This window comes from Muntiacus reevesi, chromosome 13, assembly GCF_963930625.1.
Source record: "Muntiacus reevesi chromosome 13, mMunRee1.1, whole genome shotgun sequence".
NCBI lineage: Eukaryota > Metazoa > Chordata > Mammalia > Artiodactyla > Cervidae > Muntiacus > Muntiacus reevesi.
In genome coordinates this window covers 60,253,900-60,267,287 of record NC_089261.1, presented here as the reverse complement: position 1 = coordinate 60,267,287, position 13,388 = coordinate 60,253,900, and the positions used below count along the sequence as shown (strand labels likewise).

The 13,388-nt window shown below is 39.0% G+C and overlaps 1 protein-coding gene across 3 annotated transcripts in view; it reads right to left on the bottom strand.

The window, feature by feature from the left end:
• ARHGAP10 (Rho GTPase activating protein 10) overlaps positions 1 to 13,388 on the bottom strand; it is a 357,872-nt gene that overhangs the window by 129,665 nt on the left and 214,819 nt on the right. For 2 of the 3 annotated variants that reach the window (XM_065904302.1, XM_065904299.1), the window contains one exon: positions 4,654 to 4,728. In XM_065904302.1, the coding sequence (XP_065760374.1) occupies positions 4,654 to 4,728 (75 nt within the window). The remainder of the gene's footprint in view (positions 1 to 4,653; positions 4,729 to 13,388) is intronic. The other variant, XM_065904301.1, reaches the window with a different exon arrangement.

Sequence of the window (13,388 nt, the reverse complement as noted above, 5' to 3'; positions counted from 1 at the left end):
CTACAACAATGGCAATTGACACTGATTACATTTTGATCGGTTCCTACAATTCAGAACTCATTTGTCACTGCGCTTGTCAGACAAGCCACAGATACATTCAAGAAATCAAATTAAGCACCCTGATTAAAGGTGCAATCCTTTATAACTAGGACTAAATAATTCTGCTCTAAAGGCTTTGCCAACCAATTACTGCAGTAACTGAATATTCTCACTCTCATTAAATCAATTATTTAAATCTCATACAAGTCAGATAACATTTTCAATCAACTTGCTACCAGCAAATCACCATTTTAAAATCCAGGAGGCTTTGAAAGGAAATCTTTTACTTTCAGCTTTTGACCATCATTCTGTATTTTGAGAAGCATAGTCTTTCTATGGGAAAATAAGCCATCTTTTGTATTTATGGAATAAAAAGGAGCTGTCACAATAGAAACCAATGGCTACATAGCGTCCATGGTATTACTCCTCCATTAAATTTTCATTGTTTTCAAATAACTCAATCACCCATCCCTAGCAGCTCTTGACAATCTGTGGATGCACTGGGACTAGATAAATTTTTTAGTGACTTATTTTGTATTCAAACTTAAAAATGCATTTAGAGTGTTCAATTAGAATATATGCTCTACTATAAATAAGGTAGAAATTCTGTTTTTTCTTTGACCAAGGAATATTACACCACATGGATTAGTTTAAAACCTAAACTAGTAAGCAGAGGCACAAAGAGTTGACTTTTTATTTGGATAGATGTTTCATAATTATATAACCAGTGGTCATCTTTTTTTTTTTTGAAACTGGAAACTTTCAGCCCAGCCCAAAATGCTGACATCTTCCTGGACACTGACTTGGGTCCTAAAGTAGCTGGAGATGCATAGTGACTGAATGAGTTTTGAGAATATCCTTTATAATCCAAAACCAGAAGCTTTCTCAGCTCCATTATTTTTCTTTTCCCCTCAGTCTATGTAAAAAGTCATCCTACAAACAAAGTAAACAACATAATAGGTTTACAGAAAACAACTCTGAATCAGTTTGATTTCTGGCTTTCTAATGGTTCTGTGTCTTAAATCATCCAGCTGTTTCTACAAATTAAACTTAGAAACAGACAGAAGATTCAGCAGCACACACAAGCTACCACTGAATTTTCCCAGCACCGCTCTGACGCTCTCATTCCACCGTGGAGAAGCAAGTACACAGAACGACTGCACCTCAGCTCAGTTCCAACCTACCGATAGCGACTGCAATGCGTCTGTTACATTCTCACCCCACTTACTACACAAAACCATGACTCACCCAAAGACACCTCATCTGCTGCTTCTCCCCGCCTTTCCCAACTGCCTCAAGTTTCCCATAAAAAAACAAACAAACCAAAAAAACTTTTAACAGATTATGTGTGCCCTCTGTTAGAGAAAAGAGAAGAGAAAGAAGGAGGAAAAGCAAAACACATGGAAGGGGAAGGCAGGCACTGAGGCATGGTTTTGTGGAACCTTGAGCAGCATGGTCCGCGGGAAAGCTGGGAGGCTGCTGGAAAACTCAGCAGACCGCAGCCTTCTGCCCCAGGGGATGGAGACGGGCCAAGAGAACAACTCTCCTCTGGGGGAAGGCAGCTTCCCCTCCTCTACCCCACCCGGAGCAGCACAGACAACGTGTCTGTTTAGAGGGCCTTCCATGGTCAACTGCCATCAGCATTTCCTGGGTGGTGGAGAGAGGAGAAGGAAGGGGACAGGCAAACAGGAACAGGGAGGGAAGGACGGAGAGGAAAAGGAGGAGGGGAACGAAGAGGAGGAGGAGGAAGAAGAAATATTTTTCTCTGTTGCAATCTTAAATGTGAAGAGTGAAAACATACCCAAGAGAGACAAGCAAGGAAATATATGCAAGATATTGAGCATGCACCTTTCTTCTAGAAATTATCACCAACGTTTAACACAGGAATATTTAAAAAGTGCAGAAAAATATTTTAAACACAAAAATATTTTATGAAAAAATGGCAATAATAGAAAAATAATAGCAAAGTATATGATTGGTTCTTAAGAACTACAAAGAATCAGGCCAAAGGAAAAAAAAAAAACACACAAGTCCCTGTCAAAAAATATAAAACAACTTAGAATTTATTCTCAGATTCTTAAGAAGTTATATTATTCTTCATTTCTGCAAAGAAAAAATGCATTATGAACAAAAACATTTTGAAAACAATCAAATTTGAAATAAACATTATCTAGAGGAACAGAAATTTTTAAAAAATAACTGCCTAAAATGTTAAAACTTAGTAAATCTGAGGAAAGGTTATTATGGGACTCCATTGTAGGATAGTTGCAATTTTTCTGTAGGCTTGAGATTGTTTCAAAATTTTTAAAAAATTGTTTTTTAAAAATAAACAAATAAATACATATTTTTAAAAATAACTACCTAGTATCACAAACAGGAAAAATTAACAGAATTAATAAGTTATAGGAGGAAAAAACAGATTGTTACAAAAGAGCAAAGTTAAAAATCTAGCAGACTCATCCAACTTTTTCTCTTTAACACATATAACTTTGAAACAGTGTAGAGAGGTTGGGAAAAGTTGGAAAGAAAAAACATCTATGGGATAGAATGTACACAACTATTCAGAAATTCTAAAATTCTTTTTCTGAAAAGGTATAAATTAGTTCAATCTATACACTCGCTGAATCAGAAAGAAAGGAAAGAAACCTCTTAAGGCCATCTTAAAACTCACTCGAAACAGTGAATGAATCTTAAGAACTAAAGTTTGAGTTGTTAACATAAAGTAACAAAAAATGATGTTAATGCTAATGAAAATCCAAAGTTTGTGACTGACCACCTTAAATTCACACTAGGAATTATTTAGAGATAATAAAATAAATAAATTTAAAAGTAAATAAATAAGTAAAATAAATTTATCCAGCACTGTTCCCTTAAATGCATTACTTAATAAGAAAAATAACAAATCAGTATCTTTCCCTTGTGTTAATTCCCTGATTTCCTCTGATGGCAGAATAACATTACTGAAAGCACAGCATTTCTTTTGCCAGCGACTTAAATGTGGCGGTGTCACGCTTGTGTCCTGGACTTCTCTACCCTGAGTCTCATGGAAAGTGAAAACAGTTTTCCAGGTCATGAAGTTTTAAGGGTTTAGATATTTTAAACACCTTGCAAGTTAAGGACCGCCTTGGGACATTTCCCACAAGCATAGCAAAGTATCACCTGGGTCTAGGGACACTGATGATCACGTGGACTTTTATGAGATTAAGAACAAATCTGGAGGCAGCTTAACACCTCAGGGTGACCACAGGGACACCCACTTGTTCGAGCTGCCCTTGAACATGACGAGAAGATAACAAAATAACCCTAGGATCCTTATGACCCATTCACTGCCAAGTGGGCCTTCCACCAAATCTCCCTTTCTGATACCAACAACGTCTTCCAGTTCTAATCACTATAACACCATCTTGGAAATGAGAGAAGTGTTTCTAATTTTAAAATTAACTAAAAGCAGATGCTGTTGTCCCATTAAACTCTGCCAGCTGCTACTGAACCACTGGCAACCTGAGTCTATTTAATTTGGAGCTCACTAATGGTAAAAAGGAAAATCTGACTGCCAAAATTGCACACCCAAGTTAAACCAGAGAGGCAGAAAATGAAAACAGCTCATGAAATGCAAATGTATTCTCATAAGGCTCTTCCAAGTGATGACGAGTCATTTTTCCTGCGGTTAATATCTAAAAAAAGGGTTGTTGATTATTAAATCCTGAATTCAAACACAGCCAAACAAGCAATGCTATCTGTAACACCCAAGCTGATTTTAGGCAGTTTGGTTCATGCTTCCTCAAAGAGAGCCTTTGCAACAACGCTTGAAGAGGCAGACAGGTTTAAATGCATTGATAGAATACCTGAGGGTATTGTTAATATTGATTAAAGTGAGATAGCAAATTAATTAATATTTAGCAAGGTCATAATGACAGATCGGTTTGACACATGGGCCCTCAAGCCTGATGAGTTATCATCAGCCCCCCAGGAGGTAGCCTGCTTGGGGCCGGGGTGCAGGGGGAAGTGGGGCCTTTTACAGGTGGCACCGAGCTGACAGCAGTGTAATGTAAAAGCACTTTGTCATTCGCATAATGTCTGGGGTAATGAAATGAATTCACTTTCTGGCTTCCTCTCGTCTGCGATGCCAAAGAACACTGTGTTATCAGCACAGATGGAGAAGGCATGGTTCTGGAGAAGAGCCTGATACAAACAAGCCAGTGTGAATACCAATGAATCCCTGAGAATCAGACCCTCGCTGTCGAGTGACAGCTGGGGAGCTCCAGAAAAACGAACGAGTCCCAGGGGTCTTGTCCAACCAAATGTACTGTCAAGACTGCACAGGCAATTTGGAAGCCAGGCAAATCAGAAGCCTGGCTTTTCCTTCCCTGGGAGAAGCAAGCAGAAGACATTCACCCATGAGCTGTCTTCTTTTCTTCCTCCCTTTCTTAGTAAGAGAGGCCTGAGCAAACACTAATCAACTTATCTGAGCCAACTCTCTGCTCAGGAGAAAACTCCTGGAGGCAGTAGAAGAACAGAATGGATTTCTGAGTTACGTCACTATGAAACATTAAGTTGTAAAGTCAACGAACATCAACAAATAACGCATGGAAAATGATTAGAAAAGAGGCATACCCATCAACATACTCAGAAGTCTCTGGACCTTTGAACTCACCCCCACAACTCGATACAATCCTTGGTCATTTATACCTATTGGAAGAGAAAAAATGTTAGCAAAATACAGTAATTCAAATCTGAAAAGCTGTCGACAAATAGTTGCACACAGAATCCTTGCTAGCTCACATTAACAGCATTCCTGTTGCCTATAAAAAATAATGTTTGACAAGAGCAAGTGTTTACCAACTTGTCTTAGCAGCTTGGTATTCAAGAGTTGCAGCTGGGAAAAAATTAAAGTTCCACATGGAGAAAATGTAAAGAGTAAACAGTAATGAAAAAACATTGGTTAAGCAGTCGTCACATATACCAATGCAATTTGTAAAGATGCACTGTATCTTTCACATTTCTTATGTTTAGGTATTCTTGAGATTGTTCTTGACAAGTTTTAACCTTTTAAAAATAATATGATGCTGACTGGTACATAGAAATTGTTTGGATGATTCTTGAAGACCAAGGAAACCACTTAATCAAAAGTAAGGCAAAATCTGTTTTCTTTTGTGTTTCCTTAAGGGCAGTATATACATTGTCCAGAGAAGCACTAAAACTCCAAATGAGGATCGCATCAAAATTATACATCAAAATGAACCAAATCACTGCATTCTCTCTCTGTGGATACCTGGAAACAAAGTATCTCAAAGTACAACAGACAAGAAATAAAGGCAAAAAAATGTATCAGCAAATGTAACTTAGTATGTTGGACACAAGATTGTTTGAATTCTGATGTGAACAAGCGAATTGAAAAAGGACATTTTTGAGGCAATCAGGAAACCTGGACTGGCATTAGGGTTATGTAAGAAAATGCCTTAATTGTTTATGTTGCATACTGAAAGGAGTAAGAGTAATCTATCTTAGATTTGCTTGAAGGAGGAGGAAGGGAATGAGGAGACTGTAGCAAAATCGTGAAAATTTTTGAGTCTGCACAAGAATGCAGGAGTTCATTGTACCCTTTACCTTTTCTGTACTTGAAATTTCCATGATAAAATCACGACTCCCAAAAAATGTGACTTAATATTTTTATTTCTTAAAAGAGGTGAAACTTTCTGTATGTTTGTTTTCTGCACCACAAATGCTAAAACTAACAAGAACCGGACTAGCTGGTCCCGAGATCATGGCTCTAATCTGCAGTTTCCAAAACAAAACACCACACCAAAAAGGCCGAGGGACCCAAGGGAACTTTCTCCCTTTTTTTTTTTTTTTTGCCTCCCTGTATGGAGCGGTGCCAACCGTACCAGCCAGAGTCTAAAGAACTGGGTTCAAGTCACAGCCCAGTCCCTCCTGAGCCCTGAGACCCAGGGCAGGCCAGGAACCTTCTCTGAGTCTCGACACTGCCTCCGAGGTCAGGACAGTGTCTCTCCCCATGTGCTAGGATGGCGATACAGGCCAGGTCCCTTGGCCTTCCTTAATTAATAGAAATTGACTAAGGCCAGACAAGAAATTCAGGCAAGACTTTACTGGGGACCCTGCTGCAGCATGGGGGAGCAAGAACAAACAACCGGTCCCCCTGCTCACAGCCCGAGGTCGGAGGAGAGCTGGTTCCTCACACAGGGTGAGGGTAGGGGGGGGCCCAGAGGTTGGGCTGGAGGGGTAGCTTAGGTGGTCTGCCTCCCTTTTGGTGGTCGAGTGTGCAGGGGGGCATGTGCTTTTGCTTCCTGGCTCTTCAGAAGTGGCAGCTGGATTTTTTGGTCTTTCTGTATCTTGTTGCCCATGATTTGCGCCAATTGAGCATGCATGCAGATATTTGCAGTCCTTTACAGTTTCTTTGAGCTGAAGCTCCAATACTTTGGCCACCTAATACAGAGCCGACTATTGGAAAAGACCCTGAAGATTGGAGGCAGGAGGAGAAGGGGACGACCGAGAATGAGGTGGTTGGATGGCATCACCAACTCAATGGACATGAGTTTGAGCAAGCTCCAGGAGATGGTGAAGGACAGGGAAGCCTGGAGTGCTGCAGTCCACGGGGTCACAAAGAGCTGGACACGACTGAGACTGAACAACAACAGTTTCCTTGTATGTGACAAAGACAAACACAATGTTTCTTTGTCTCAGGGAGACATTTGTCTGTGTGCAAGCATTGCAGCAAGGGTCCAGGTCCCAGTCTGTCTCACTGGGAGATCACCAATGATACCTACATGTGCCCTGCCTGTTGTAACATACCGCACACACTATGTTTCATTACTCCTTACAAAAATGAGGATTTCTGTTCCTTCTTTTTCACGTTTTGGCCTTTATTTCCCCTTGTGTGCATGCTCAGTCGATCAGTCGTATCCTACTCGCTGTAACCCTATGGACTGTAGCCTGCCAGGCTTCTCTGTCCTTGAGATTCTCCAGGCAAGAATACTGGAGTGGGTTGCCATTTCCTCCTCTGAGGTATCTTCCCGAGCCAGGGATCGAACCTGAGTCTCTTACATCTCCTCCATTAGCAGGTGGATTCCTTTACCACTGAGCCACCTGGGAAACCCTTGCATCTCCTCACTCAGCTTCAAACTTCTGAATGTCCTGTTTGTCTGTTCTGTGTCCCCCAAAATGCATATGTTGAAGTCCTAAACTCCAGTACCCCAGAATGTAACAGTTTTGTAACTGAAGTCTTTAAAAGAGGTGGTTAAGTTAAAACAAGCTCATGAGAGTGGGTCCTAATCCAATAAGACTGGTATCCTCATAAGCAGAGATCAAGCCACAGACACACAGAAGGAAGACAATGAGAAAACGGAAGGAGAAGACAGCCGTCTGCAAGCCAAGAGCAGGGGCTCTCAGGAGAAACCAGCATGCCAACAGCCTGTCTCGGATCTCCAACACCCTGTCTCAGATTACCAGCCCTGAGAACTATAAGAAAATTAATTTCTCTTGCTTAAGACCCCCAGTCTGTGGTCCTTGAGTATGGCAGCCCCAGCAAAGAGACACACCTTCTTTCTGGATTTTCTCTAGAGCTCAAAGAACCAGGGCAGCCAAGGCCCTTCAGTCTATACAAGGCTGTTTAGAAGACTCAAGAATCAGAGTAGCAGAGAGGCACCTTTGTGAAGGGAAATGATGAGAGCAGAGAAAAATGAGGTCAGCCCTGCTAAGAGTTAGAAAAATGGTCAAAAAACAAAAATCAGAGCTTGAGCCTGCTAGAGGGAAAAAGACCAGACCTCACGCCTTCCTTCTCCTAGAGGCTAGAAGGCTATGTCCAGAGAGTTGGAAATACCAGAGCATTTTTTTTCAACACTCCTCTATTTAAGAAACCTAAAATAAAAAAAAAAAAAAAGAAACCTAAAATAGTTTGGCCTCAAAGCCAGAAGCCAAGAGAGCAAGTCATATTCTGCAGACTAACATGGCTGTCTGAGAAGTGCAAGACAAATGTAGAGAAATGAAGTAAGAATGTTACTTCAGCAATAATCATCACTCTGTGCTGCTAATTACGATCAGATAATTGATCAAGTTCACATTCATCAACCAAGAGAAGGAGAGTTAATTGCTAATGCATAATGAAAGGTGCATGGGGGAATTAATGCTACTCAACACTTTTTACTTTTTTAAATAAATTTAAATAAACCTTGTTCAAAAGCAACTTGGAAACAGTACATGGACCATGCATACTCAAGTCATATGCAGAAGTGCCTGTTTCTTGTCACACTGTCCTTAAAAGCTCTGGACTAAATAACCAGAAAAACTACATCTATGAACACACGCATGATGTGCAAAAGGCATCACATAAATAAATTTAAAGGCTATAAACCAATCAAACTGTCAAGTCATAGGATTTTTACAGCCTCTGCAACTTCTTTCCAAATTTTCCTCTTCCAGCCAAAGGGATCACTATTTCTCATCACCAAGTATTATAATTTTGAAATTTTTCTTTAACTTCTTCCCTGTCACTTTCCAAATTCAACAGACCAATGTCTGCATTTTCTTCACACTTCAGACTAATCTCTGCTTCTTCAACATGGCCTTGAATTTGATGCCTGGATGTTGAGCACCCCTAATAAGGACACACACACAACCATAATACAGCCTGAACACCATCATTTTTTTCTACTTTTTATTTTTCAAGTGACTTTGATTATCTTAGGTCTTTCCCATCCACACTTAAGAGTAAGTCATCAAATGAAGTCCAAGTTCCTCAGCTGAACAAGCATGTAAGGCATAGATACATAACGCTTCATAACGAGCTTCACCTTACCAACCCATAATTTATTGTAGAGTACTCATCTAAATCAGAACAGACCCCTGACTATTACCCACGAAAAACCAAATTCATCCCCTCCTCAGGCACAAGTCCCCTCTGAGAGAGAAGTTCTTCCCTTTCTCTTCATTAATGACTCATCTCCCAAATATTTATTCATCACATATATGGCAGGTGAAATTCTAGCTGCCCCAGAGTCAACAGTGAGCAAGATAAAGTCCCATCCAGAACTTCAAAATAAGAAGAAAAAAAAAAAAATCCCACCTTTTTTCTGTCACTATCCCATAGTGATATTTCCTTTCATTAAAAATGTTATATTTTGAACTTATGTATTCTTTTTCCATCATTTTTTTCTATTGAACTATAGTTTACTTGCAATGTTGTGTTTGTTTCAACCATACAGCAAATTCATTCAGTTATGTGTATGTATATATTCTTTCCCAGATTATTTACCATTATAGGCTATTACAAGATATTGACTATAGTTCCCTGTTCTATACAGTAGGTCCTTGTTACTTACCTGATTTACATACAGCAGTGTGTATCTGTTAACCCCAGACTCCTAATTTATCTCCCCCCCCCACATCTCCTTTGATAACTATTAAGTTTGTTTCTATGTCTAAGAATTTTTTTCTATTTTGTAAATAAGCTCATTTGTATATTTTAAACTCCATATATAAAAAGATATTAGATGATAATTGTCTTTCTCCAACTGACTTGCTTCAAGTAGTATGATAATCTCTAGGTCTATCCATGTTACTGCAAATGGCATCATATTTATGGCTGAGTAATATTCCACTCTATATATGTGCCATGTCTTCTTTATCCATTCATCTGTTGATGGGTATTAGGATTGCTACCATGTGTCAACCATTGTAAACTGTGTTGCTATGAACACTGGGGTCCAGGCCTCTTTTTTGAATTACAGTTTCATCTTTTCTTGACATATGCCCAGGAGTGAGACTGACAGATCATATGGCAGCTCAAATTTTAGTCACAGTTTTTTTTAAGGAACCTCCATACTGTTCTCCATGGTGGGTGCACCAATTTATATTCCTAACAACAGTGGAGGAGGGTTCCTTTTTCTCCACACCCTCTGATATTCACTTTTTCTGAATTTGACTCATAATTAATTCCTTTTAACATTTGATTACATTTAAAACAAGCCCAAATCCTCCCATTCACAATTCCCAAAACCAAACATCTGAATGCCTGACCTGACATCAGGTTATTTCGGTCTGCTTTTTCCCCAGTCAGTATGAATATCCATACGTCACTATGTTAAAAGTAGTTTCTACACAAACCTGTCTAAAGCCGTTACACGCTCGACAATTTATGTCCCATACCACCTTTTCTCATACACATCCACCTCAGAATTCTCAGATTAAGAACTGTGGACCTGTGTTCCTCCATCTCTCCCCAAATACGTAGACATATTACCTACATAATACTAGGAAATACTACATAATACTAGGAAAAATACTAGGTTAGCTTTGATTTGGGGTTTTTTGGTGTGTGTGTTTTCAATAGCTTTCACAGTGCCTTGCATAGAGTAGCTGAGGATGGAATAGTATACCTAGGTTGATTTGACTTGAAATTAATATAGAATTACAGATATAGATTGGACTTGGCCTAAAACAGACATTACACTTAGGAACTAAAAACTCAAATATCCAAGGTATTAATAAACAAAACAACAACTCTCAGAATGGAAGTAAATATTTGCAAATGAAGTAACTGAAAAGGGATTAATCTCCAAAATATATAAACAGCTCATGAACCTTCATATCAAAAAAGAATCAAAAACTGGATGGAAGATCTAAATAGACACTTCTCCAAAGAAGACATACAGACTGCTAAAAAACACATGAAAAGATGCCCAACTTCACTAATTATTAGAGAAGAGCAAATCAAAACTACCGTGAGTATCACCTCACACTGTCAGAATGGCCATCGTCAAAAAAAAAATCTACAAACAATAAATGCCGGAGAAGGTACGGAGAAAAGTGAACCCTTCCACACTGTTGGTGGGGATGCAAATTGTTATAGCAGCTATGGAAAACAGTATGGAGGTTCCTTCAAAAACTAAACTTAGAGCTACCATATGATCCAGCAATCCCACTTCTGGGCATATATCCCGAGAAAATCATAATTCGAAAAGATACATGTACCCTGATGCTCACTGAAGCACTGTTTAAAATAGTCAAGACATGACATGGAAGCAACCTGAATGTCCACCAACAGAGGGACAGGTATAGATGTGGTACACACATAGAAAGGAAAATTACTCAGCCATAAAAAAGGACGAACAACACCATTTGCAGCAACATGGACGGACCTAGAGAGCATCACACTGAGTGAAGTGAGTCAGACAGAAGAAGACAAACTTCATTATGATATTGCTTACATGTGGAATCTTAAAAAAGGATACAGATGAATTTATAAAGCGGAGTTATAGGTGTAGAAAACAAACCAATGGCTACCAGGGGCGAGTGAGAGGAGGGATAAATTGGAAGATTGGGACTGACATATACATAGTACTATACATAAAATAAATAACTATTAATAATAAGGACCTACTGTATACCACAGGGAACTCTACTCAATACTCTGTAATGACCTATAAGGGAAAAGAATCTAAAAAAGTGTGAATATACATATACATGTAACTGATTCACTTTGCTATACACCCAAATTGAACACAACATTGTAAATCAACTATACTCCAGTAAAAAATCTCAAGAAAAACCCAAGGTGTTAAAACTTTCCCAACATATCAAAACTCAGTGACAGCTGTCATTACCACGATACTTTCTAACTTTTAACAAAAACCTGTAATCTCATCAAAGTATTTACAGGCCAGCAGTTTTTTTTCTTGAATAAATCAGATTGGTTCTGACCAGTAGGAAAGACAAGGTGAGTGCTCCCCAGTTCACTGGCGAGCAGCTGATGACAGCTGTCCACGGCGAAATCAAACTCGTCTTCCCTCCCCCACCTGCCTCCTCCAATCTCACACAGCGCTGTCACCGAGCACTGCCCACATCTTCCTGAAGGAGAGGGGCGAGACGCAGGAATGAGTCAGCTTTCGTCATCCTCTCTGTCTCACTGTTTCCCTCTGCAAATGATCAGCTCCAGCAAACACTCACGTGGAACTCAGGAACCCCAGAGGGCAACCCAGAGGCCCTGCAGGTGGGCTGGAGATCAAATGAGAAAAGAAGACGCTTCACTTGACAACTAAAGGAAAATTACATGCAAAAGGGAAAAAAGGAAACTTTCAAGGCTTGATGAATTCCATTAAAACACCGAGGTAGCAATAAAGGCTGGACGAGGTAACCCAACCAGTCAATGTGGTAAGAATAAAACACAGTGGTGTCTGGAGTCATGGAAGCAGAAGAGAGAAGACAGGTAATCAAAACACGCACCCAGGAAAGGCAAACAGGGAAACGATGACTATAAAATGAATGGAAGGAGAAGGTGGGAAGAAATGAGAGGATCATGGGCTAGAAATTATATCACTTTTAATTTCCTGTTAATTTCATAACCACTGTTGAGGACTTACTATACTTTAGGCACTGAGGTAGAATAAAGTGAAGACACAGGGTAAAATTTAAAAAGGCATTCAAATTAAAAGAGAGAGTAACTTGGGACCCAGAGAGTCATAAAGTCTTTTCTTTTGAAAAGAACTTCTTTGGCTTCAGAAGCAGATTCTGTGTCCGACAGCACATGGTATACATTTAACAAAGAAACAGAATAAATTAATACACTGAATCAGTGATTCATAACTTGATGACTGGCTAGTAAAAAGACATGGAAAGAAAGAGACAAAAAAGATTATAATGAGAAAAAAATAAGACAACATTTTAAATCACCTATACTCCAATGTAAAACAAACAAAAAAAAATTTTTTAAGAAAAGAAAAAATAGATGTGACTGTACAAAGAAGTAAGGCTCAAACTGAAATATCAACACTTCTGATGGTTAACAGGCAAACAATTATTTAAAAGACCTTTTCAGGTGTATGATTCTACAGAAATAAAAGATCAGGTTCCATGGGTCTATAAACTAACATTCATTCAGTTCTCACCTATTGACAGTAACCAGCAGAGTGCTTGGCATGAACTGAGATATTTGGTCAATATTTACAGAGGAAGTGAAACATTTATTTGCATTTGTGCATGCTGACAACAAGGGTCATTAATGTTCAAGCTCGCATTCACATCAAAAGTCTAAAATATGCCATTATTAATAAGGCTCATGTGCATATATACATGTGGACATGCATAAATACAAATATACATTTACAAATCCCACCAGCACTGCAAAGACAAATTTCCCTGTGGGCTATGTAATTAATAAGCATAAATATTCATGCATATATGTTTTATATCTTATATATCTTCAAGATTCTTGAAAATAAAAGGGAAGGAATACCCTAGGTCAAATGATTAGGAAAAATTTATGAGGAAATACCTAGCAACAGAGCTTAAGAATGACAGGTATATCACAAATTATTGGAGTAATGCAAATCCAAACT